Genomic DNA, 23,765 nt, shown 5'->3' on the forward strand with positions numbered 1-23,765 from the left:
CTCTTATCTATAGTCTTGCCTTCTCAGCCCTCCATGGGTCCTTGATCCCCATACAGATCTTATCACCTCCATCCAGCAAGTCTTAACAGGGCATCAATTCCCCCAAAGTACCAACATTATTTATCCAGTTCTGATGATTGCCAAGCACTTCTCCTTGCCATCTAGAGTGGTACATAAATTAATGGCTTCTCAGAAACCTTCCATTAGAAGAATACGTAAATTATTGATCCTGTTCCATCTGTTAGGCCTTTGTGCCTAAGACTTTGTGTAGCTGGCTTTCTAAATCTTTATCTCGGAAGTCAGCGGCTTAAATGTCTGGTTAAAGACGTCATGGAGAGTTCCAGAGGTCCTTCGGCCGAGCGGAGTTTGAAGAGGAAGGTGAGCAAGCAAAAACCTGAATCCTCTTCTGTTGTGCCTTCTACCTCTGATGTATCCGTTGAGGTTGGTGAAGACCCGGTGGTACAATATGAGGTTGGGTCCACTTCAGTGAGTATCTCTGTGGAAGCCACCAAGGGATTGGATCTCAGCATATCCAAGGCTATGCAGATGTCTGTTTCAGGCGACATGGGGGAACTGCGGCTTGATTTGCTAGAGGACTCTGGTGACGTTTCTGCCATTGTGAGTAGGGATCCTTCCTTGACTGCGCCAGGGGTTAGGCCTACATCGGGTTCTTCTTCCTTGTCCCCTCAAACAGAAAGACTTGCAAAGAAGAAACAAAAGGCTAAAATTCCCAAAATTCCCTTCTACTACTCAGTCTGATTGGGATGCCTTTTCCCAGGGTCTTAAGGCCTTGATGGCCTTGAAGCCTTCTTCATCTCCCACTTTGCCTTTTTTCACTTCCTCTCCTGTGCAGGCTGCTGGGTCTCAAGTTCTTTCATCTGATTCTGAGGATTTTCTTGCATGTTCCACCCAAATTACTTCATCTCTGAAATATGCAGCCCCTGAGGAGGAAGAAATTTCTTTTGGAGAAACTATTAATAAAATGAGGGAGTTCTTCAGATGGGATTGTTCCCAGATTTCCGATGAACAGAAGTAGTATTATGACTTCTTACAAGTGGAGGTTCCCTCTCCCTCTGCAGTTCCTCCAGTCCATCCAGCTTTCCTGGATACATTCGCTGCCTTCTCTAAATCTCCAGATTCACAGGTCCCTGCTCCCAAGAGGTCTGACAGATTTTATAAGGTGCCAGATGACTGCAAGTGTGTGTGTGTGCTCCTCTGCTGATCCAGCTGTGGTCTCCATAGTTTCGGATAAGTCTTCCCATTTTATCTCCTCCTGCCAAGCTTATAGCCATCTGACAAGGAGAGCAAAATTCTTGAGAGACTGGATAAAAAGGTAATACACCTCTTCCACTTCAGCTATCAGGGCTATTAATTGCCAGACACACGTCTAGGTATTCTTTGGCTTTGCTTTCTCAAGCTTCACAGGCTCTCTAACTACTTTACCAGACTGAGGTTAAAACACAGGTCCTATCTGTTTTGGCTGCATCTTCTCAAGTAGCTGGACATTCCATTAAGTGCAGCTGTGATGCTGTTAAGGCATCATCTAGATATGCTGCTTCTACCTCTGTGCTTGGGAGGCATTCATGGCTTCGTTACCCGATATTAATTTAAAATGACTTGATGCTCCTTTGGACAAGTCTTCCCTCTTTGGTTCGGCAGCTGCAGATATAGACTCTGCAAGAAAAAGAGAAGGAGCTTCAAGACCTACACCTGATTGTTTCACCGGTTTCAAAATTTCATAGAGACTTCCTTGCCAAGACCTCGTTTGTTAGGAGACCTGCTAGTCATTCTTCTGCTTCTACATCTGTTTCTAGGTCTAAGAGGTCTAGTAGGAAAACCCCCTCAATCGAAAACTTCTTCAGACCACTCTACACAGCAATCCTTTCAGGCCAGGCCCAGTTCTCTGACAATGAGCTCACCCTTCCAAGTCATACACCTGTTTCTCTTCACCTCTTTTATTTCCAGCATGGGCAAGGATCACTCAGGATGCCAGGGTTCTATCCATTTTCCAAAAAAGCTACTTTATGATTTGAAAGACTCTACTTCCTTTCGTGGAAATTCCACAGCCCCCCTCCAGTCAGTTACATGCTTTTCCACAGTTCCTATCTCAGCTGATGTCTCAAGGCACTATTCAAAGTGTACCTCTGTATCAGAGAGCCAAGGGTTTTTACTTGAGAATGTTTCTGGTTCCAAGAAGGGATGGCCCTTGGATACCAATTTTAGACCTCTCTCAAACACTTTTATGGAAGTGCCTTCTTTCCAGATGCTATCCTTTCAGACATTATTTCCCCTGATTTCACCTCAGTCTTTCTTGGGTTCCTTGGATCTCTGATGCTTATCTGCATATCCCCATTCGTCCTCAGTACAGGAAATTTTTGCATTTCTCTGTGGGTTCATTGCACTTTCAATTCTCTGCCTTGCCTTTTGGTCTTTCCACTGCCCCAAAGGTATTCACATAGTGCTTTGCCCCTGTCACTGCCTTTCTGTGGGTCCAAGGGGTTCAGGTTTATCCTTGTCAGGACTATCTTTTCCTAGCCAGCAATTCAGATCACTTGTCTCAAACTTGGTAAAGGCCATTCATAGGTAGGTACTAAGCTATCGATCCAAGGGCCTAAGTAAGCCTAGCCAACAAGGTTCCCCTGGCTCACGCCACCCAAGAAAGTTAATTTCCTGTGCCCCTGTTGAGCAGAGCCACAGAAGTGATCCCCGGGGTATATTTCCTATTTCCCATCCACTCATCAAGATTTTTCTTGAAGAGTGCTAATGAGGAACTTTGCTTGACATAGATGGGTAGCTTGTTCCAGAGTATAGGAAATGTCTGGGACCGGAATCTCCCTCCAGCATGTCCTGTTTATTGTGGTGACAAGGTTTAGATCCCTAGAGCATGTAGGACTGAGGGATTTAGATTTATTTAGGTGTAGCATGTCCAACAGCTCTGGGTTTAACATGGCTTTATATGTTCGGCAGAGATCTCCTCGGAGTAGGCGTATGCTGCAAAGTAAAGCTGGAGTTTTTTTGAGACGGTCAGTGCAGGCCATCTCTTTGAGGCCAGTAATCCTCTTTGTGAGGTACTTCTATGGCCTTTCCAGCTGCCGCAGATGTCTTGTGAGGTACATTCCAAAAGGGGCATTGTACTCTATAATGGGTCTGAGTGCCGAGTGGAAGGGACCAATGACCTCTTTTTTCCTGAATGAGAACCGTTTTGTGATGAGGTGTGCCACATAGAAGAATTTCCTGACTACTGTGGCAATGTGATTATCAAAGGAGAGACTACTGTCCACCTGGGTCCCAAGGTCTCTTATCACACATTCGGCATTAAGTAGACTGCCGTTTATGTGGTAATTCATGGGTACAGAGTTTTTACCAAAGGGTATGACAATGCACTTTTTGGCACTGAGCTTGAGACCATGCCTCTGACACCAGGCTTCTGTCTCAGTGATGACCTTCTGTAGGATGTCCACATCATTTGGGAACTCTACCATGGCTCCTAGTTTGCAGTCATCTGTGAACTTAGTTGGCCAGAGGCCTTCTGTGTTAGCCTGTACTTTAGAGAAGTAGATACCAAACAGGAGCGGTCTCAGGACTGAACCCAGTGGTGGTACTCCACTTGTCATTGGTTTGAAGTCAGATTTGGAGTCTGCAACTTTTACAGTGTGGGTTCTGTCAGTGAGCCAGTTGGCAATTCATCTTGTGACGTAGGTATTTATGCCTAATTTAGTGAGTTTAGCTATAATTCCAGAATGGGGGATGGTGTCTCAAACCTTGAGGTCAAGATAGGCTGTGTGAACCACCTTACCCTCGTCTAGGGCTCTGGTGACTGCCTCTAAGAAGTCGATCAGGTTCAGAAGGCATGATGTGCCTTTCACAAACCTGAACTTGGTGGGGTCCAGAGTTTGGAGGTTACCAATGTCTGAGTTCCATGATGATATGTTTCATTGTCTTGCAGATCAGGCTCGTCAGGCTAATAGGGCGATAGTTCCCAAGATCAGTGATGGCTCCCCCTTTGTGGAGTGGGATAACTGTTGCTGTGCACCATTCAGTGGGCACAAAGACTGACGTGAGACTGACTGAACATGGTGCTTAGGCGGGGAGCCAGTTCGTGTAAAATGCAGCCTGGGATGTTGTCTGGTCCCATGGATGCTGTGATATTGGTTTTACAGGGTGCAGCTTTTACCTGCATAGATGTGATTACAGGGACTCTACCCCCCCCTCACCCCCTAAAGGGCCCAGGAAGAATGCAAAATTAGCACTGAACCTCTGCCAGGATGTTGGCAATATCAGTTGGTTCTGTAATTTTCATGCCGTTGTGCTGCAACTCGGAGCAGATCTGGGTGTTGCCATTGAGATTCTTGACATAGCTATATGATGCTTTGTGGTTGCCCTTAGAATCCATGGCAATTTTGTTTTCGTAGCTAGCTTTGGAGGATCTTATAAGGGATCTCCGCTTCTTACTGAAGCAGACCAGGGAACTCCTCTACTCATGGGATTTTACCCTCTTTTGCAACAGTTTCTTCCTTCTGTTGTAGAGTTTGTTCATGGCAGGGGACCACCAGATTGGCTTCCTTTTTTTTGAAGGATAGCGTCTTGGTTCTGTTTGGGATAGCACAATCCATGCACATGTGTAAGTGCTTACAGAGTGCATTTGTGTAGGATTTAGCAGTCATAACTGTATTGTCCATCTGCTTCGGTGTCATGAAGTTTGCCACTTCTGTCTTGAGAAGCATGAAGTTGGCTTTGGAGAAATTTTTGTACCGTGGTTTCCTTAATGGTGGGTGGGGGGCGGGATGCAGATATCTAGGGTGATTAGGTTATATTCGGATTTGACCATCGAGGAGTTGACTTCAAGTGTGGAACACCGGTCACTCATGTTGATAATGACTAGGTCTAAGATATTATTGCCCCTGGTGGGGGTATGGATAAGTTGATCCAGAGCATTGGAATTTATGAATTCCAGACAGCGTTGAGCGAAGGAGTTGGTACATGAGTAGTTTTCACAGTTAATGGTGGGGTAGTTGAAATCGCCCATTAGGGTGTTTGGTTGAACCCTAATATTTTTCAGTATATCAAGAAAAGAGGAGTTGGGAATCCTGTGGCATGGTGGGAGATCTGTAGCAAGCTACAGTTTGGATTTCAGTTTTGCCCAGAGTTAGTTGCACTTGGATAATCTCGGATGCATTATGCTGCACCACTAGCCTGGAGGTGTGGATATCCTTAATGAATATGGACACACCTCCGCCTTTGGTATTCTGGTCCAGGTTAGATGGCCGAAAAGTATGGTATGAGTTATAACCTGGTAATGCAGGGGTGCTCTCTAGAGCCCTGAACCAGGTCAAGGTCACTGCGCAGATATCGATGTTCTCCATTTTAAGGAGTGCCTCGAGTGAGTGCATTTTGAGATTTAGACTTCTAGCATTGAATAGAATTACCCTCCATTTTTGCTTGCCTGTTCCTGTTACGGTGGTGAATTTGTCATTTGAACCTTGCCTAAAAAAAGGCACTATAGTGGCGACAAGACCCTTAGCCAGTATCCGGAATCCCAGGGGTGACAGGTGCAGGTAATCTCTGGCAAAGCATCCTGGTCTGTCAACCATGTCATCCCAGGCAGACAGATACTGGATCCCCTTAGAATGACACCAGAAGCTTAGCCAATTGTTGAAGTCAGTCATTTTGTCCTTGTACTGCAGTATCATTCTGGGCGATGGCAGGATGCTACTCAGGGCTGGGGTCATACCTGCGTGGGCTACAAGATTGGAGAGCTCTTCCGTGTCTCTTTTCATGTAGTCCAGGGAGGTACGTCTCGGGTCGTTCACACCAACATGGACAATGACAGTCATATTTGTACTTGTAGAGTGACCTGAGTGCGTGGGTTATGTGGCAGATCCTGGGATCGGACAGGCAGCTAACAGTAACCTTCTCCTTGTTTGGCCTGGTGAGTGGGACATCAATGTGCCTGACTATAGAGTCACCTATGATTAGTGTGTTGGGTATGTTTTGCCTTATGGGCTGTGGTGTATTGGCACACGGCTATGTGTCATTTGGGTTGTGTTGGGGGGTGGAGGTTGCCTTCATTTCTGCTTTGGAGGTCTCTGTTGCTTGTGCAGATTATTATTGAGAGCCTCTGTGAATGTTTTTGTGTTTCTGTGGATGGATTTTGGTGGTGTAGGTTTAGTGGGACTATGATGAGTGTGGTGTGGTGCATGTGTTTACCTTCTCCTCTTGACTGTCAAGTTCAAGTCTTGGTTGGAGAGAGCTTTACCTCCAGTTTGGCTAGCTAAGTGCATCTCTCACAGGTTGTGATGTTGGGTGGTAGGAGGAGAGGATTGTCTGTGTACATGAGGCAATTGCTACATTGCCCCAAGATGCCCAGTGTCATCAGCTAGATAGGAGAGAACACTGGGAGCTGACCCATGGACATGCCTGAATAAAAAAAAACGACTTTCCTCTAGACAAGTGAGGAAAGTGAGTATAAGAGCTGTTTAGCACGTGAGGAAAGTACAAAAACGGTTTTCCTCTAGGTAAAGAGGAAGGTTGAGTGTTATAGTAATTTGTAGCTTATTTAGTGCTAACAAGTTCTGAACAAGTGCTGAGCACGAATAAGCAAATTCAAGTGCTAAAACTAAGGATCTGTACCTGGATCTTGTGGTAGATAGGCTACCTAGTGCTTACCACTCCCACTGATAAGCTAGAGGGCTTCCCTCCAACACAGAAAGGCTTGGGGGGCTCAGAAGCTTAGAAACAGTCCTGGATACAGCAAATCTATATCTAGACTAGACTAGTTACAGGAAAGGTGGGAAACGAGCACAAATGCAGGCTTTTAAACCAGAAATTTGAAAGAGATGGAAAAAGTGCCCAAACGGCCAATAAACTACAATTTCTGAGTCAGAAACCACTCTTGTGGTAGATAGGCTTACCTAGTGCTTACCAACTCCCACTGGTAAGCTAGAAGGCTTCTGTCCAACACAGAAAGGCTTTGGGGGCTCAGAGGCTTATAAACAGTCCTGGTTACAGCAAATCTGTATCTGGAGTAGACTAGTTATAGGAAAGGCAGGAAACAAGCTTAGAAATTTTTTTTTTTGGGGAAGGGAGAAAGGAGAAACAGAAGATGATTCAAAATTAAGGACCCGAGTGGCTTGCCCTTCACAAATGTTCTGTCTGTACTGGGCAGAATGAGCTAGTGACACTAAACTGGAATAGAGCTGGGATAGAGCTGAACAGATGGAACTGGTAGGAGTATCTGAAGTCAAAATATGATCTCTCTGTACTCGGTTGAGTGAGCAAATGAGATAGATCCAGGAGGAGTGTTTCTACTTCAAAGCCTTAGGTTCACAATAAATTTAAAAAATTCAAGTTTGATTCCATCACAGGATCACATCATCTTGGGGTGCAGGTTCAGGACAGACTTGACAGTGCTTCTCCCAGCAGATAAGGTTCACTCATTTACTTCACGGAGAACCTTCTGAGTCTTCCTTCCTTCCATCTCAGCCAGTGAACTCCTGAGACTTCTTGGATTTATGGCTTCACCGATTCCCATGTTGCCTTTTGCAAAGCTTTACATGAGAAAATTTCAGTGGTTTCTAAAGACATCCTGGTCCCAGCATGCTCACCCATTAGGGGCTATGTTTCCTGTTTTGCTGCCTGAAGGTAGAGCTCCTCTGGTGGATTCAGCAGCTTTCCCTGAATCCAGGCCTTCCCCTTCTTTTGCCCCAGCTTTCTCAACAGCTTTTCACAGATGCTTCAGACACAAGCTGGGGAGCAACCTTTGTTCCACAGAAGGTTCAGGGTCTCTAGTCTTCACCTCAGAAGAGGGAACACGTCAATATCAGAGAATTGAGGGCTCTGGTTCATAGGTTCATACTAGGCTATCTGCCCAAGGGCATTTATAAGCCTAGCCCATAGTTATGTAGCTTTCGCCACCCCTTTAGTTTGAATAAAACTATGCCTATTATTTTGCTGTGCCTCTGTCAAGCAGTGACACTGAAGTAATCCCTGGGGTATATCTGTGATCTCCCATCCATTGGTCAAGATTCCTCTTGAACAAGGCCAGCGAGGTGCTCTGCCTCACATGTACCAGGATTTTGTTCCACAGCATAGGGAGTCTCTGGGTGATGAATCTGTCCCTCCAGCACGTTCTACTAATAACCGTGTCAAGGTTTAAGTCTCCGCCTTGTGGTTCTGAGGGATCTAGATTTTTTGAGGTGAAGCATATTCATCAAATCTGGGTTTGACATGGCCTTATATGTCAGGCACAGGTCACCTCTGAGCAAGCGGTATGAGACTGAATAGAGCTGGAGTTCTTTCAGTCGGGCAGCATAAGACATATTTTTGAGACCCTTTATCCTTTTGGTGAGGAACTTTTGGGGCCTTTCCAGCTGCTGCAGGTGTCTGGTCAGATACATTCCGAATGGGGCATTGTACTCAATCATAGGTCTAATGAGTGATGAGTACAGGGGGACGATGACCTCCCTTGATCTAGATGTGAATCCCTTCATGATCAGGTGGGCAATGTAGAAGGTTTTCCTAACTACTTTAGCAACATGAGTGTCAAACGAAGGCTACTGTCAACCTGGGTCCCCAGATCCCTGATGACTTCTTCTGTGCTCAGTGGATTGCCACCTATATGGTAGCTAGGGGTAACCTTGTTTTTCCCGAAGGGTATGACTATGCATTTCTTGGCGTTTAACTTTAGGCCATGGCTCTGGCACCAGTTATCCGTTTCTGTGAGGCCCTTCTGAAGGATATCTGTGTCAGATGTGTTTTCGACTATGGCGCCCAGTTTGCAGTCATCTGCAAACTTTGTCAGCCATAACCCTCCTGTGTTTGCTTGTACTTCAGAAAAGTAGATGCCGAACAAGAGTGGACCCAGGACTGAGCCCTGTGGGACACCACTTGTGACAGGCTTTGAGTCTGACATGGCTCCAGCAACTCTGACCCTGTGGGTTCTGTCACTTAGCCAGTTTGCAACCCATCTTGTGATGTATGGGTTTACATTCAAGCTGATGAGTTTTTCGATGATACCTGAGTGGGGTATTGTGTCGAAGGCCTTTGCCAGGTCGAGGTAGGCTGTATGGACTGCCTTTCCCTCATCAATGGCCTTGGTGACTGTCTCGAAAAAGTCAACCAAGTTTAAAAGGCATGATCTGCCTTTGACAAAGCCAAACCGGGTTGGATCCAAAGTCTGCAAGTTCACTATGTCTTTATTTATGAGTTCCATTATGATCCTCTTCATGGCTTTGCAGATAAGGCTTGTCAAGCTAATGGGACGGTAATTTCCAGGGTCGGTGGAGGCACCGCCCTTGTGAAGTGGGACCACAGTCGCCGTGCGCCACTCCTTGGGTACGTATCCTGAGGTGAGGCTAAAATTAAACAGCTGTCCTAACTGCGGGTTTAATTCCTCATTGAGTTGCTTCTAGCTTTGCAGAATTTTCATCCTCTCTTCCAACCAGGTCCTCTAAAGATTTTTACAGACAAATACCACTGTCCTCTGGTACATAAACAAGGAGGGAGGGACACCAAATCGTACCTTCTGTGCAGGTTAGCTACCAAGGCATGGGAATTGGCAATTCAGTGCAAGGTCACTCTTCATGCTGTTTACTTTACCTCTGCTCAGAATTCTGTGGTGGATGCATTAAGCAGGTCCATGACATACCCACGAATAGATGCTTCACAGGGATGTGTTCCTGGATCTGGTTCACCGGTGGGGTACTCCATATCTTTTCCTCTTTGCCTCCCCTCAAAACAGCTTCCTCTTTATTGTGCCAGGGTCCTACATCCTGTGGCTTGGAAGATGGACGCCCTTTTTTTTTTCATAGAAGGCTATGTTTCTTTATGCATTCTCCCCATCCCTCTCATTCAGAAAGTCTTGCTGAAGATTCAGCAGGACAAACTGAAAATCTTGTTTGGTGACTCCCTTTTGGCCAAGACAGCATTGGTTCCCTCTTCTGCAGCTAGCCAAGGGCCATCGCCTCATGTTGCCTCACTGGCTGGATCTCTTCACACAGAATAAGGGATCCCTGCTTCATCCTCATCTGTCAGCATTACAACCGACCTTGTGGGTGATCAACTTATGATCTCTTTCAGGCACGTTTATTCACAGGACGTGTTTGGGGTTTTACAGGAGACCAGGAAACCCAATACTAGAAAATCATTAATTTCCAAATGGAGAAGATTTTCTGTCTGGTGCCTTAATAGAAGTCTAGAGCCATTTTCTGTGGACATCCCAGTGGTACTTTTCTTACCTGTGTGAATTGATTAAAAGTGGCTTATATTCCTCAGTGAAAGTCCACTGTTCTGCTCTTTCTGCTTGTCCACCATTATTACCTCCTTTAGCTTCCAGATTGGAGGTTAAACTTTTCCTTAAAGGTGTCCTACATATTAAGCCTCCCAAGAAACGAGTTCCACCTCTTTGGGACCTTAATTATGTCCTAGAGAAGCTAATTCTGGCTGCTTTTGAGCTGGCAGTTTCTGCTTCTCTAAAGTTTTGCACTTGGAAAACTGTGCTTCTGGTTGCTTTGACTTCAGGGTCTCTGAAATTCAGGCTTTGATGGTGTCCCTTCCTTTCTTGGTTTTCCACAAGAACAGGGTTTCCTTGTGAACCAAACCCTTCCTTTGTGCCTAAAGTGGTGAATGAGATGCGTGTTAATCAGTCTGTCCAATTGCCTACCTTTTTTCTTTCTCAGTCCTCTGGTGAAAAATTTTGCATACTCTAGTTGTGCATAGGCATCTTAGATTTTGCTTGGACAAGACTAAAGCTATCAGGAAGTTATATCAGCTTTGTCTCCTTTCATCCCAGGGCTCTGGATTTACCTGATTCCAAACAATTTCATCTTGGATTTCTAAGGCTGTTGTGTTATGATTTTCATGGTAAGTTCCTGCCTACTTCTGTCAGAGCCCATTCCAGTAGATCTGTGTCTTCTTCAGAGGCTTTCTTTAAGGGTCTCTACACAAATTCCATGTTGGAGGCTGCTACTGTATCTTCTCTGCACACCTTTACCAAACATTGCAAGTTGGACACTATTTCTAGGTCCAGGGTGGGATTTGCTAGGGCTGTTCTTCATGGTTTTGTGGAAAAGTCATCCTTGCAGCCTTCCTCTGCTCCTTCCACCTCCCAAGGTTCCAACAAAGCTATGGCGCACTCTCACATGTAAAGATTACTGCAACATTGAATAGAAGAGCATAGAATAGTTGTGTAAAATCTTAGCATAAACATAGATGTCTTCTATGTTGCAGTATTCTGTCCCTCCTGCCCTCTCCCTGCAAATTATCACTTCCCTGGATGACTTGGTTTTCCTTAGGACTGTTATTCCTCATGGGGCATCCTTCCTCAGAGCAAAGATGAGATGAGGACTGTTATTCCTCACGGGGCATCCTTGCTCTGAGGATGATGCATGCGAACGTCCTTTTATGGCTGATGCAGTCAGCAGACGTGCAACGTACCATGTACTGGCAGTGGCTAGAAGCTTTTGTATACTGGCTGGATGTCAGGTCATAGGGTGGAAGACAACCCCATATGTAAAGAATACTGCAGCATAGAAGAGAAGGACATCTATGGTTATTGTAAGAATTTGCACAACTAGTCTTTCTGCTTTTTATTTTAACACATTCCCCCCAAAATGTATGCCATGTTTATTACAGTTAAATCTCATGAAAATTTCTTTCTATGAAAAATGTAACAGTAGAAGGTAAGCAACTGGATGGGGTGAAAACCTAAAATTACCATAATTTTTTTTTTTATCCATGCATGTGCTGCTACGAAGAATGGAAGTTATGAAAGATATATGAAATGTATATATTGTTTATATGGTTTTATAAAGTAAGTTGTTACTTTTTTAAATTTTAACGTATTAACATTTGTTTTGTATGTTTGTGTAAAGTCTTTCACAGATCTTCCCCACAAGCCATTATTAGTAGATCTAACTGTAGAAGAAGGTCAGAGGCTAAAGGTCATCTATGGTTCCAGTGCTGGGTTCCATGCCATAGATGTGGATTCTGGGAACAATTATGATATTTATATTCCTGTGCATGTAAGTAGAAAATGCCACATGAATGTATATGACATTTTTTTACAGAGGTAATGAATTTCCTTTGAACGATGCAAGAAAGACGTGGTTTCATAGCTGTATTTTATTTGCGTAAACTGCTGCTGATTGAAGTATTGCAGTGCATTAACTGTTAAGTCTTGCATTTTGCATTACTGGCACTGAATTAAGGATACATTTTTTTCCCTTCCAGTTTTTTCTGCTATATCTGTGACCATAAAGGCCCATGTATCATTGGCCTGTTTTGTGTTTTATTCCTTACAAGAGTCTGAGAAAGCTATGAGAGGGAGGCAACTGTAGGGGGATTTAGCATAGTTTCTAATACCTCTGCCCTACCTTGTGGCATTAGATGGATGGATATCCAGAGTGCAGCTTTGTAGTACTAGTCTGGTTTGTGAGTTCTTCATTCATACCTTATCCAGCAGGCTACAATGCTGTGCTCCAGGCTGCCCACCTTAGCCTTTACAGTGGCATTTCTCCATTTAGCCCCCAGCAGGTAGTAATTTGTGCTGTGGACTGAATATCCTCTCACTCCCTGGAGTTGGTAGACCATTTTTCAGCTACTTACTCCCATTCTCATCTGGTTGCTCCAGCATCTAGTTTTGCTTGGCAAACTTTGTCACTGGAGCTGTTTATAGAGCTGTACTCCTATATAGTTGGTAGGTAGCTCTAAGGTGAAAGTGTCAACCTGTTCCTGTGTGATTCCACGTAACAAGAGTGCACAATCATGCTAGAGCCCCCTCCCCAATGGCTGCCAGACCTCATCTTTTGTATTCCATTATTTGGCTACCAGTGGTGATTTAGTATTCTGTTTACAGCCAGGTCCCCACTAGATGTGCTTTTTAACACACCTAGCTTGCAGAGGGCATCTTTGAGGGCATGTCACCCAGTGCCACATGTGACTTAACTATTCAAGACAGTCCTGGACCCCTTTGAAGACTGTGCTTTCATGACTTCCCTGATGTTCAGTGTGGGTTTATCCTTGAATGTGCTCACTTCAAGCTTGAACACTTATTCCTTTGACCACCACCCCCCATGCCAACTCCAGTAGGTGCCCAAAATGCTATTCAAATACTGGTTACCTAGGCTGTAATCGGGGCTTTTTTCCTCTACACCAACAGAGCTGTTTTTAAGTAGGTAATTTGTTAATTTAATTACCTTGTTTCATCTGATTTTTGGCTTCAGTTAATCATCTGGCTCTGCAGTGCTTTGAGGAGCTTGATTAACAGGAAAAGGACCAATCTCCAGGGCACACTTTTTGGGGGGGAGGGGCAATGGGGGGGGCATGAAGTTAGGCATTTTTCTTCACTTATGTCCCAGTCACCTAAGGCAGGCAAGGACGATTGGCTGTGTTTTGCTAAACAATTATTTAAAGCCATTCAGTCATGACATTGTGACTCTTCCCATCTTAAAAAGGAAAGATCCTATGTGTTCAGTCTGATCTGACATATATGGGTCCTCAGAGCCACTTATCCGAGCCAATAAGGCAGCATCAGTGCACCAGCCTTGAGCTTGTTTAGAACTTCCCCTCCAATAATGTATCTGTCCACTGAATTCATTCGGATCTTGTGCGCCTCCTTTGCGTATGGACATGGATCTGTGCAGCTGAGTGCTCCATCTCAAATGTTTTTGATTTTGTAGCTACAGTTTGTAAAATATTTCTGCCCTTTTGTCGGTATTGTAACTTGGTCCTAGGCTTGGTTAAAAGATTTATTTTCTGCTGTTTAAGCACTTTCTTCCAGGACATTTCTTGTTGTGGATTTTTCTGTCCATTTCTGTGTGTGGTTAGTCTGATAGTTTAAACTTTTAATACACTAGTAGTTAAGGTTACTGCTTTTTAATAATTTATAGGTGGCGTTACATGTTTTATATTTACATATTGAGCCACATCTACCAAGGTTTTCCTAGCATTGCAGATAATATTTCCTATTTTTAATCTAAGTGTGATTAGTCTGGAGGTTTAGACTTAACAGTAAGACTGCTAGTGATTTAGCATTTCAGAGGTGGTGTGCAGTGTTTACATGTATAGATATCTGTAGATATAGAGATGTATATAGATAGATCGTTAACTGGTCACCACTTACAGCATTAAAGTTCCAGAGTGTCTGTGGATTTTCTGCTTAGATAGACATGCATAAACAAGTTTTGAAAAGTGTGTGTTTTGGCACAAGATCTGCATAATCAGTGTTGTCTGCCTGGGAGTTCCTTAACTTACTGTGAACTGTGACAGCTGCATTGGGTTTGGTCCTTTGGCTATTTAAGACCAACAGACTAAATTATTCTTAAGGCTTTCTCCCTCTAGATCCAGAGACATTGAAGCCCAACAAACATTTGGAGAAGCTGTCCAAATTCTGACACTCTGTTAATAGAGAGACAGGTGGATCTGATATATTCAACTTTGTGAAACAGCTGAGGTTGGAGGACTTGTTTGCCACGATGCAAACATACTCCTCCTCTGGATCTTTTATCCTCTGAGCTAATACTCTTGCGAGATTCTCCAAGAAAAGAAGCTTTAGTTGAGAAATCTGTTAAGCATCCCCTCCCCCGAGACCCTTATCTGCACTGTCAGCAGAATCCTTCAGGTATTACATGTGCACCTCTGAGGCCAGTCTGGACCATCTGATGCAAAGGTTTTAAAGACTCTGAAATGCAAGTTATTCTGACCCTTTCCACTAAGAAGGTGGTTGGATCCCTTTTGCTTCATCCTGGTTTTGATTTCTTCACTGGTCCAAGCTTCGGTTCCAGTGTCTTCAGAATCACTGTTCATCCCAGGGCCTATTTCAGTGGGGCTGACTTTTTTTTGCTTGCTTTCCCACAGACGTTTCCAAATCAGACTGGACTCCAGTCTTGTAGCCGATTAGACCTGGGACTGAGGGATTGTGCTGGGGACCTCAGTCCCTGGCCTTGGGTCAGCTCCAGTCCCCTCCTCAGAGCCGTTCAGTACTTTGAACTTCAAGTTTCCTCCCAGCTGCTGTACTGAACCTCCGAAGGGAAGGTTGGATCCGTTAATTGGAGAGAGGTCTACAGATCATATTGAGATTGGATTGGCCTTCCAGGTGTTTGGGAGGGTGAAGATTGGTTCCCCTCCTATAACCTGTGCACAGGTCCCTCTAGAATTGGATCAACCCACAGACTCCCTTCCCATATTACCTCCACCTTCTCTTCAGTATCAACATGAGATACCATAGTTTCAGGTGCCAAGTGCCATTTAATGTTTGAGTTGCTTGTGCTGGTGGTGGAACAGAAGTTAAAACTGTATCAATAGCATTACGCAGAGATCTACTACTTCCATAAGTTCATAGGTAGGTACTAGGCTACTGGCCCTAGGGCCTATATAAGCCTAGCCAAACGGTACCCTGGCTTTCGCCACCCAGGAAAATTATTTTCCTGTACCACTGTCGAGCAGAGCCACAGAAGTGATCCCCGGGGTGAATTTCCTATTTCCCATCCAATCATCAAGATTTTTCTTGGAGTGCTAATGAGGAGCTTTGTTTGATATAGATAGGTAGCTTGTTCCAGAGTATGGGAAGTCACTGGGACAGGAATCTATCCTTGCAGCTTGTTCTGTTTATTGTGGTGACAAGGTTCAAGTCCCTAGAGCGTGTAGCTGGAAGGGATTGGGATTTCTTTAAGTGGAGCATGTCCAACAGCTCTGGATTTGACATAGCTTTGTATGTTAGGCAGAGATCGCCTCTAAGTAGGCAATATGCGACTGAGTAAAGCTGGAGATTTTTGAGACTGTCTGCATAGGGCATCTGTTTGAGGCCGGTAATCCTCTTTGTGAGGTATTTCTGCCGCCTTTCCAGTTATAGATGTCTTATAAGCTACATACCAAAAGGGGCATTGTACTCTATAATGGGTCTAATGAGTGACAAGTAGAAGGGAATAATGACCGCTTTTTTTTCCTGGATGAGCAACCTTTTATGATTAGGTGTGCCATGTAGAAGGACTTCCTGACAATGTGATTATCAAAGGAGAGACTACTGTCCATCTGTGTCCCAAGGTCTCATCACACTTTCGGTGTTAAGTTTACTACCGCCTATGTGGAAGTTCATGGGTACAGAGTTTTTACCAAAGGGGATGACCGTGCACTTTCTGGCATTGAGCTTGAGGCCATGGCTTTGACACCAGGCATCTGTCTCAGTGACGCCCTTTTGTAGGATGTCCACATCATTAGGAGTTTCAATTATGGCTCATAGTTTGCAGTCATATGCGAACTTTGTTAGCCTGTACTTTAGAAAAGTAGATACCAAACAGGAGAGGACGCATGACTGAACCTTGTGGTACTCCACTTGTCACTGGTCTGAAGTCGGATTTGGAGTCTGCTATTTTCATAGTGTTGGTTCTGTCAGTGTGCCAGTTGGCAACCCATCTTGTGACATAGGGATTTATACCTATTTTAGTGAGTTTATGTATAATCCCAGAGTGGGTGACTGTGTAAAAAGCCTTGCCGAGATCTAGATAGGCTGTGTGAACCACCTTACCCTCGTCTACGGCTTTGGTGACTGCTTCAAAGAAGTCTATCAGGTTTAGGAGACATGATCTGCCTTTTACAAACCCGAACTGGGTGGGGTCCAGAGTTTGGAGATTACCAATGTCTTTGTTTATAAGTTCCATGATGATACGTTCCATGGCCTTGCAGACCAGGCTCGTCAGGCTAATGAGGTGGTAGTTCCCGGGGTCTTTGGTGGATCCCCCTTTGTGGAGTGGGATAACCATTGCTGTGCGCCACTCAATGGGCACAAAGCCTGAGGTGAGGCTATGATTGAACATGGTACTTAGGTGGGGTACCAGTTCGTTCTGTAGTCTATGTAGAACGCAGCCTGGGATGTTGTCAGGTCCCATGGATGCTGTGTTTTTGGCTTTGGAGAGTGTGTTTTTTATCTGTGCATCCGTGATTACAGGAACATTGCATTGTTATGGTATAGAGATGGGCCCTTTAGGGGGTGAGAGGGGGGGGGGGTAAAGTTAGCATTGAATCCATCTGCCAGAATGTTGGCAATATCAGTTGGTGCTGTATATTTAGTGCCATTGTGCTGTAACTCCGAGCAGATCTGAGTGTTGCCATTGAGATTCTTGACATAGCTATAGAATGCTTTGTGTTTGTCTTTAGAATCAGTGGCGATTTTGTTTTCGTAACTAGCTTTGGAGGATTTTATGAGGGATCTCATCTTCTTACTGAGGCTGACCAGGAAGTTCCTCCAATCATGGGATTTTACTCACTTTTGCAACAGTTTCTTTCTTCTGTTGTAGAGTTTGTTTATGGCAGGGGTCCACCAGATTGGCTTCATTTCTTTTGGAGGATAGCATCTTGGTTCTGTTAGGGGTAGCACAATCCATGCACTCGTGTAAGTGCTTATAAAGTGCAGTTGTATAGGGTTCAGCAGTCCTGCCTCTATTGTCCATCTGCATGGGTGTCATGAAGTTTGCCACTTCTGTCTTAAGAAGCGTGAAGTTAGCTTTGGAGAAATTTTTTTACGGTAGTTTCCCCTAATGGAGGGTGGGGGTGGGATGTGGATGTCTAGTGTGATTTAGCTTGTGGTTGGATCTGACCAATGAGGAATTGACCTTTGGTGTTGGAACACTTGGTCACCCATGTTGGTAATGACCAGGTCCAGGATATTGATGCCCCTGGTGGGGGGTGTGGATAAATTGATTCAAAGCGTTGGAATTTATGAATTCCAGAAAACGTTGAACAGAAGAGTTTGTACATGAGTAGTTTTCCCAGTTAATGGTAGGGTAATTGAAATCGCCCAATATTAGGGTGTTGGGTTGTACCCTAATATTTTCCAGTGTATCAAGAAATGAGGAGTGGGAATCCTGGGGCATGGTGGGGGATCTGTAGCAAGCTACAATTTGGATTGCAGTCTTGCCCAGAGTTAATTGCACTTGGATAAGCTTGGATGCGTTATACTGAGCAACTAGCCTGGAGGTGTGGCTATCCTTAATGAATATGGACATGCCTCCGCCTTTAGTGTTTCGGTCCAGGTTAGGTGGACAGAAGTTGTGGTATGAGTTATAGCCTGATAATGCAAGGGTGCTCTCTGGATTCTTGAACCTGGTCTCTGACACTGCACAGATGTTGATGTTCTCCATTTTAAGGAGTGTCTCGAGTGAGTGCATTTTGAGGTTTAGACTTCTAGCATTAAGTAGCATTACCCTCAGATTTTGCTTGCTTGTACCTGTTATGGTGGTGAATTTGTAATTTGAACCTTGCCTAATAAAGGCACTATGGGGTGGCAAGAGAGAGACTATGTGATGAGTGTGGTGTGGTGCAAGTGTTTACCTTCTCCTCTTGACTGTCTAGTCCAGTCTTGTCTGAAGAGAGCTTTGCTTCCAGTTTGGCTATATAAGTGCATCTCTCACAGGTTGTAGTGTTGGGTGGTAGGAGGAGAGGGTTGTCTGTATACATGAGGCAATTTCTGCGTTGCCCCAAGATGCCCAGATTCATCAGGTAGAAAGGCGGAAACACCGGGAGCTGATAGGTGCTTATTTATTAAGTACTAAAAAACGTTTTCCTCTAGATAAGTGAGGAAAGTGGAGTGCTGTATTAATTAGTAGCTTATTTAGTGCTTGCAATGAGTTCTGAACAAGTGCTGAACTCAAACAGATTTGAGTGCTAAAACTAAAAAACTGACTAGTTCTACGGGAAAATATGAAGAGCAGATTTTATGGCGCCGGGAATAGTTTAACCCTAACTAAGTGGCGATGCATAAAGTGTAATTTTTTTTTTTAACAGTAGCAAATTAGCAAACTGATTTAAACAAACTAACCAATTGACCAGTAACAGCTAAAAACTGAGCCCCGTTCCAGCAGTCTTTGATCAGACAAGTTCTAACTGCACACTCCTGCCAGTAGGGTGCAGGGGAACCTTCTCCAAAAAAAAAAATGGCCTGGATTAGTGTTCGTCATACAAACAAAGCTAGATTCAGCAGGTCTGAATCTAGTGTATGCTATAGCAAACAAGGTGTACCAAGTTCAGAAAGAAACAGTTCAAATAAGCAGGCACAATAAGCCTCTGACCAGAAACTCCCAGCTCAGAAGGGCAGAATCTACCCTCTCCTCCCACCAGAGTGCAGACCACACCTTCTTAATGTAAAACAACTGGTCTGACGCTCAAGTGCGTAAAGCAAAGGCTTAGAATAACAGTTACAATTTAATCAGGCTACTAACGGTAATAAATGCAATTAAGTACTTTTAAGAACAGGCAGCAAAAGCAAAATACAGTAATAAAGTAGCAAGAAACAAATACAGTAAAAGCAGATGAATAAAGTGCATTTTTTATATAACAATAGAAAACGAGCAAACTGATTTAAACAAATTACCCACTTAACCAGTAAAAAGCTCAAAACTGAGCCCTGTTCCAGCAGTCTTTAATTAGACAAGTTCTAACTGCACACTCCTACCACTAGGGTGCAGGGGAACCTTCTCCAAAAAAGATGGCCTGGATCAGTGCTCAAGTTGAAAAACAAAGCCAGATTCAGCAGGCCTGAATCTGATCTATGCTACAGCAAACCAGGCGCACCAATTTCAGAAAGAAATGGTTCAAATAAGCAGGCACAATAAGCCTTTAACTAGAAATTCCGAGATCAGAAGGGCAGACTCTAGCCTATCCTCCCACAAGAGTGCTGACCACAAACCTTCTTAATGTAAAATAACTAGCCTGAAGACCAAGTGCTTAAACCAGAACTAATACACTTTTAAAATAACAGACACTGAGTCTTCAATCAGCAGTTCCCAACTTAGAAAGATGTAAGCTACCTGTCCTGCCACAACAGTGCTGACCACAAACCTTCTTAATGTAAAATAACTGGTCTGAAGCCCAGGTGCTTAAACCAAAAGGCTTAGAATAACAGTTGCAGTTTAATCAGGCTACTACCAAGCAGTAATAAATGTAGCAGAATAAGGACAATTGAGTACTTTCAAGAAGAGGCAAAAGCAAAATAATGTAATAAAGTAGGAAGAAACAGAAATACAGTAAGAGCAGATGAATAAAGTGCAATTTTTTTTCTCTGTATTTGGTAGAATGAACTAATGACACTAGACTGGGAGGAGTGTCACAGATCAAATGTACAGCAGGCTTGGGCAGTTGCAAAGCCACCAATTATAAGAAGATACCAATAGAGAGGGTGGAAACACACAAGTTGTTAGACCACTATTTAACACAGCAGGAATAAGGGTGGGATAAAATACAGCAATTTCAGCATAGATCAGAAGCCAGCAAATGTATATCTAAATCAATCAAGCAAAAAGAAAAATTAGGATAATACAGAACTTTGAAAACCAAACCTAGTAGCTTTAGTGACTTTGGGATGGATGTGTACTCCTTGGGATTGAGAGCTGCTAAAAAGGGAGGTTAGTTCAAAGTCAGTGGTCCAACTCAGATGCGGCCTTTCACATAAATGTCTTTGAGTTGAGGGCGATCCTTTTTGTGTGGCTGGAACTTCAGGATAAACTTCCTCAGGGAGTGATCTCCATCTAAATCGACAATGACTGTAGTTTAGTACATCATTAAGCAGAGAGGAACCAGATCGTACCCATTATGTGGGGTAGCAGTGAGGTTACTGCAATGGGTGATGGCCTCAAACCACTTTGTTCTAGTTAGACAAGGCTCATCTTGTTCTCATACCTCATAAGTGGTCCCCCCAATCTAAAAGTGGCCAACCAGATTTTTTATCATTTGTTCCCCTTGTTGGGATTTCTTTGCTTCTCTCCGACAAACCAAATACAGAAAGTTCTTTGCCTTGTTTTCTTTGCCAGGGCAGCTACCAAGGAATACTCTGAACAGTGAACTCTGCTGCTGTTTTACACCTATCATCTCTACCATTAATTTCACGGTTCATTCAGAAACCAATAAGGTGCATGGCAGCTGTCATCTCGCCTGTAGGCCCAGAGAAGTCAAATTCCCTCTTCTGAAACCATTTTTTTTGACTAGTTGTAGTTTATCCACTCTCCAAGTGCATTTAGCAGTTATTTCTAGCTTTCCTGTTGGCTTTGATGACTATTTGCTTGTCTCTCAAGTTATGTAATGTGTCTCTGAAGGGAAGTCTGTCTTACACCTATAAAATATCCTGTACTGCCTTGGGACCTGAATTTAGTTTTGGTAGCTATAAGTCCTCATTCAAGCCTGCGTCCACTACTCAATTAAAATTCCTTTCCTGGAAATCACTGTTTTTTGTACTTATCACCTCAGGCAGGAGAATCTCAGAGCTGCAGGCTTTCTCTTCCTCACCTTACATCATTTTCCACAAAGATAGGATGTTTCTCAGGGTGAACCCTTCCTTTATTCCTAAAGTACCTTCTGAATCGGATATGTTCCAACCCCCTTCATTTGCTTGTTTTCTTTCCAAATTTATTATAACGAGTGAAAGCATTAGACATACTACATTTATGGAACCAAAGCATAACCTTGCCTCCTAACAAGCTTGACCAGAAAGTTTGCAAAGTTCCCTTTCTAAATGGTTGTGTGTATTATATTTAAATACAGAAATAAAAGTCCTTACCATGTAAACCAGGGGCACATACTGCTTGAGCTGTAGCTATTTTCATGTTTTTTTTTTTGGATCTTCAATAAATATTTGTGATGCTGCTACTTTGACTTCCATGCATACCTTTATCTCTTTCAAGTCAGAGTGCCTCTCCAGAGCCTGGGCTTTTTAGGTTCATTTTAAATTTAAATAAATATAAACCATTTTAAATGTCTTCTGTCATAAGATGCCACAGGAAAACGTGTATCTCAGGATTCTGACCTATATGTTGCATTGGACGGACTGATTAGGATTCTAAAGTACTTACCATAATGGATGGAATCTTTCATTCATTTCCATCCGGTACAAGCCTGTCACTGTCATTCTCTTGAAAGACCTGATAGATTGTTTACTGTAGGGACTTTAATTTTTCTTTATTAAACTTGGTCCTCAGACATCACCCAAGATCTGAGGTAAATCAGGAGGCGGAAGCATTGTGGGAGGCGAAAGTTGAGGCCCAAGGCTGGAACACTGATGTTGCTCTGCGGGATCAAACAGTTGGCTCCGAGGATCCATATATCATATCAGACACTCTAACATCAAAAAAAGCATAGATGCACAAAAATCTACATTGGATTACATTTTTACAGGGGGCAAACCCTGCACCCCCTATGTGGGGGGGCTGTGCCCCCTAAACCCCCTGGAAAATATATACACCAACTCCAAGATTGCAGTACAGTGAGGAGAAGGGTAAATTTCCCAATCCGCAGTGTCCTGCAATCTACATTCATAGCATCTACTTCATATTAGCGAATGGAGACTTACTTTCTTTAACATGAATTCTGCACGTTTCAGTTCGGCATTATGAAATGTTCAAACAATGCATTCAGCCAAACCATGTTTGATTAATTGCCATTCCACATTATGATAGCAAACCACAAAAATCTCTAAATATGGAAAATCCTTAAATTAGATCTGGAACAAAAAGTACAAGAGATGCTTTGTCATGTGATATCCCACATGCATGTATAATGTATTCTTGACATGATTGATGAAGGAAGAACTGGGTATGTTATGAAATTGGATGAGAGGTTTGGTGTGGGAGGGGCAAGGGTGAGTTGGAATAAGCTACTAATAGGCAATGAAAAAGATGGTATGGGAGTACCAGATTTGAAAGGTTAACACTTGCCATTAAAAATTGTTTACTGGGAAAGTGCGGCTGGAAAGCCCCCTTTTTCAGTGGAGGCCTGGGGGGAGGAAGCTAGAGCTTAGTAAGCTGACTAAAACAATGATAAAAGGAATAATTCAGTATATCAGTTTGCATTTTTGCAACAGCAGAAATTGTCAATGTTGTGATCGTTTAACTGAGGATACACCTTTCCTCCCCTGCCTTTGCTGTTGGAGCTGTATCCATCTATGGTACTGGTGTAGGTCTGCCTTTGTAATTAAAGAAGGGACTAGGCAGCTGACTTTGCTATGGAGGTGTTTGTAAGCTTAAAATCCCTTAACCCTCTGTCCCACCACTTGGTGTTAGACCTTGAGACATGCATTTAACCTTCAGTTCTCCATGTTTGAGTGCTGTTGATTATCATCCCTTCCTTCAGGCTTAAGTAGAGCAGCCATAAGTCTGTCATCTTTGTTTCCAAATGTAAACTGCTTTAGAAAATACTTCCCTTTGATTTGCCCTGCTTATTAGGGTCTTACTGCAAAGTGTCTCCCCAGGTAATGAATGCAGTTAAAAAATCGAGCAAAAATAAACTTTGGCTTGGGAAATTGCAGGTAGCAGTCAGTGCTGAATTGGAGAAGGGCTTAACTCACACTGACTGGTTTCTAAAGCCACTTTAATGCTAAGCTGGTACCATGCACTTTCCTTCAGGCTTGCTTTTTGGTTTTGTAGCACTTAGTGAAGAAATGGAGACATCAGGTACTGAGTGCATATGATGCCATACTTTTCTAGCTCTTTGTCCTGGCAGAAGATGACGTTATTGGTGGTTGCAAAAGAAGACAAGATTGCTTGGAAGTGATGAGACAAGGCCTGTTAAGTATTTATTGCATAAAAATACATAACTGTCATAAAAATTGTCGTTCAGTTAACCCATTCCCTTTTAATGAAAACAGTTGTATATTTTTTGTTGGAGACTTCCCCTGGGTTTAGGTGAGGTCACGCTGTGACTTCTGTTGATGTAATATTGTCTACCCATTGTAGACATGGGGGGAAAAAGGGATTGACTGTGACGATGGCTTTCCATTTTTTTGCTTGCTT

At 43.5% G+C, this 23,765-nt stretch overlaps 1 protein-coding gene across 1 annotated transcript in view; it reads left to right on the forward strand.

Moving 5' to 3' along the window:
• MINK1 (misshapen like kinase 1) overlaps positions 1–23,765 on the forward strand; it is a 1,658,622-nt gene that overhangs the window by 1,624,071 nt on the left and 10,786 nt on the right. Inside the window, exon 32 of the mRNA XM_044077078.1 lies at positions 11,871–12,020. Within this exon, the coding sequence (XP_043933013.1) occupies positions 11,871–12,020 (150 nt within the window). The remainder of the gene's footprint in view (positions 1–11,870; positions 12,021–23,765) is intronic.

Source organism: Protopterus annectens, chromosome 7.part0 (assembly GCF_019279795.1).
Source record: "Protopterus annectens isolate FY-2018-M chromosome 7.part0, PAN1.0, whole genome shotgun sequence".
NCBI classification, from domain to species: Eukaryota; Metazoa; Chordata; order Ceratodontiformes; family Protopteridae; genus Protopterus; species Protopterus annectens.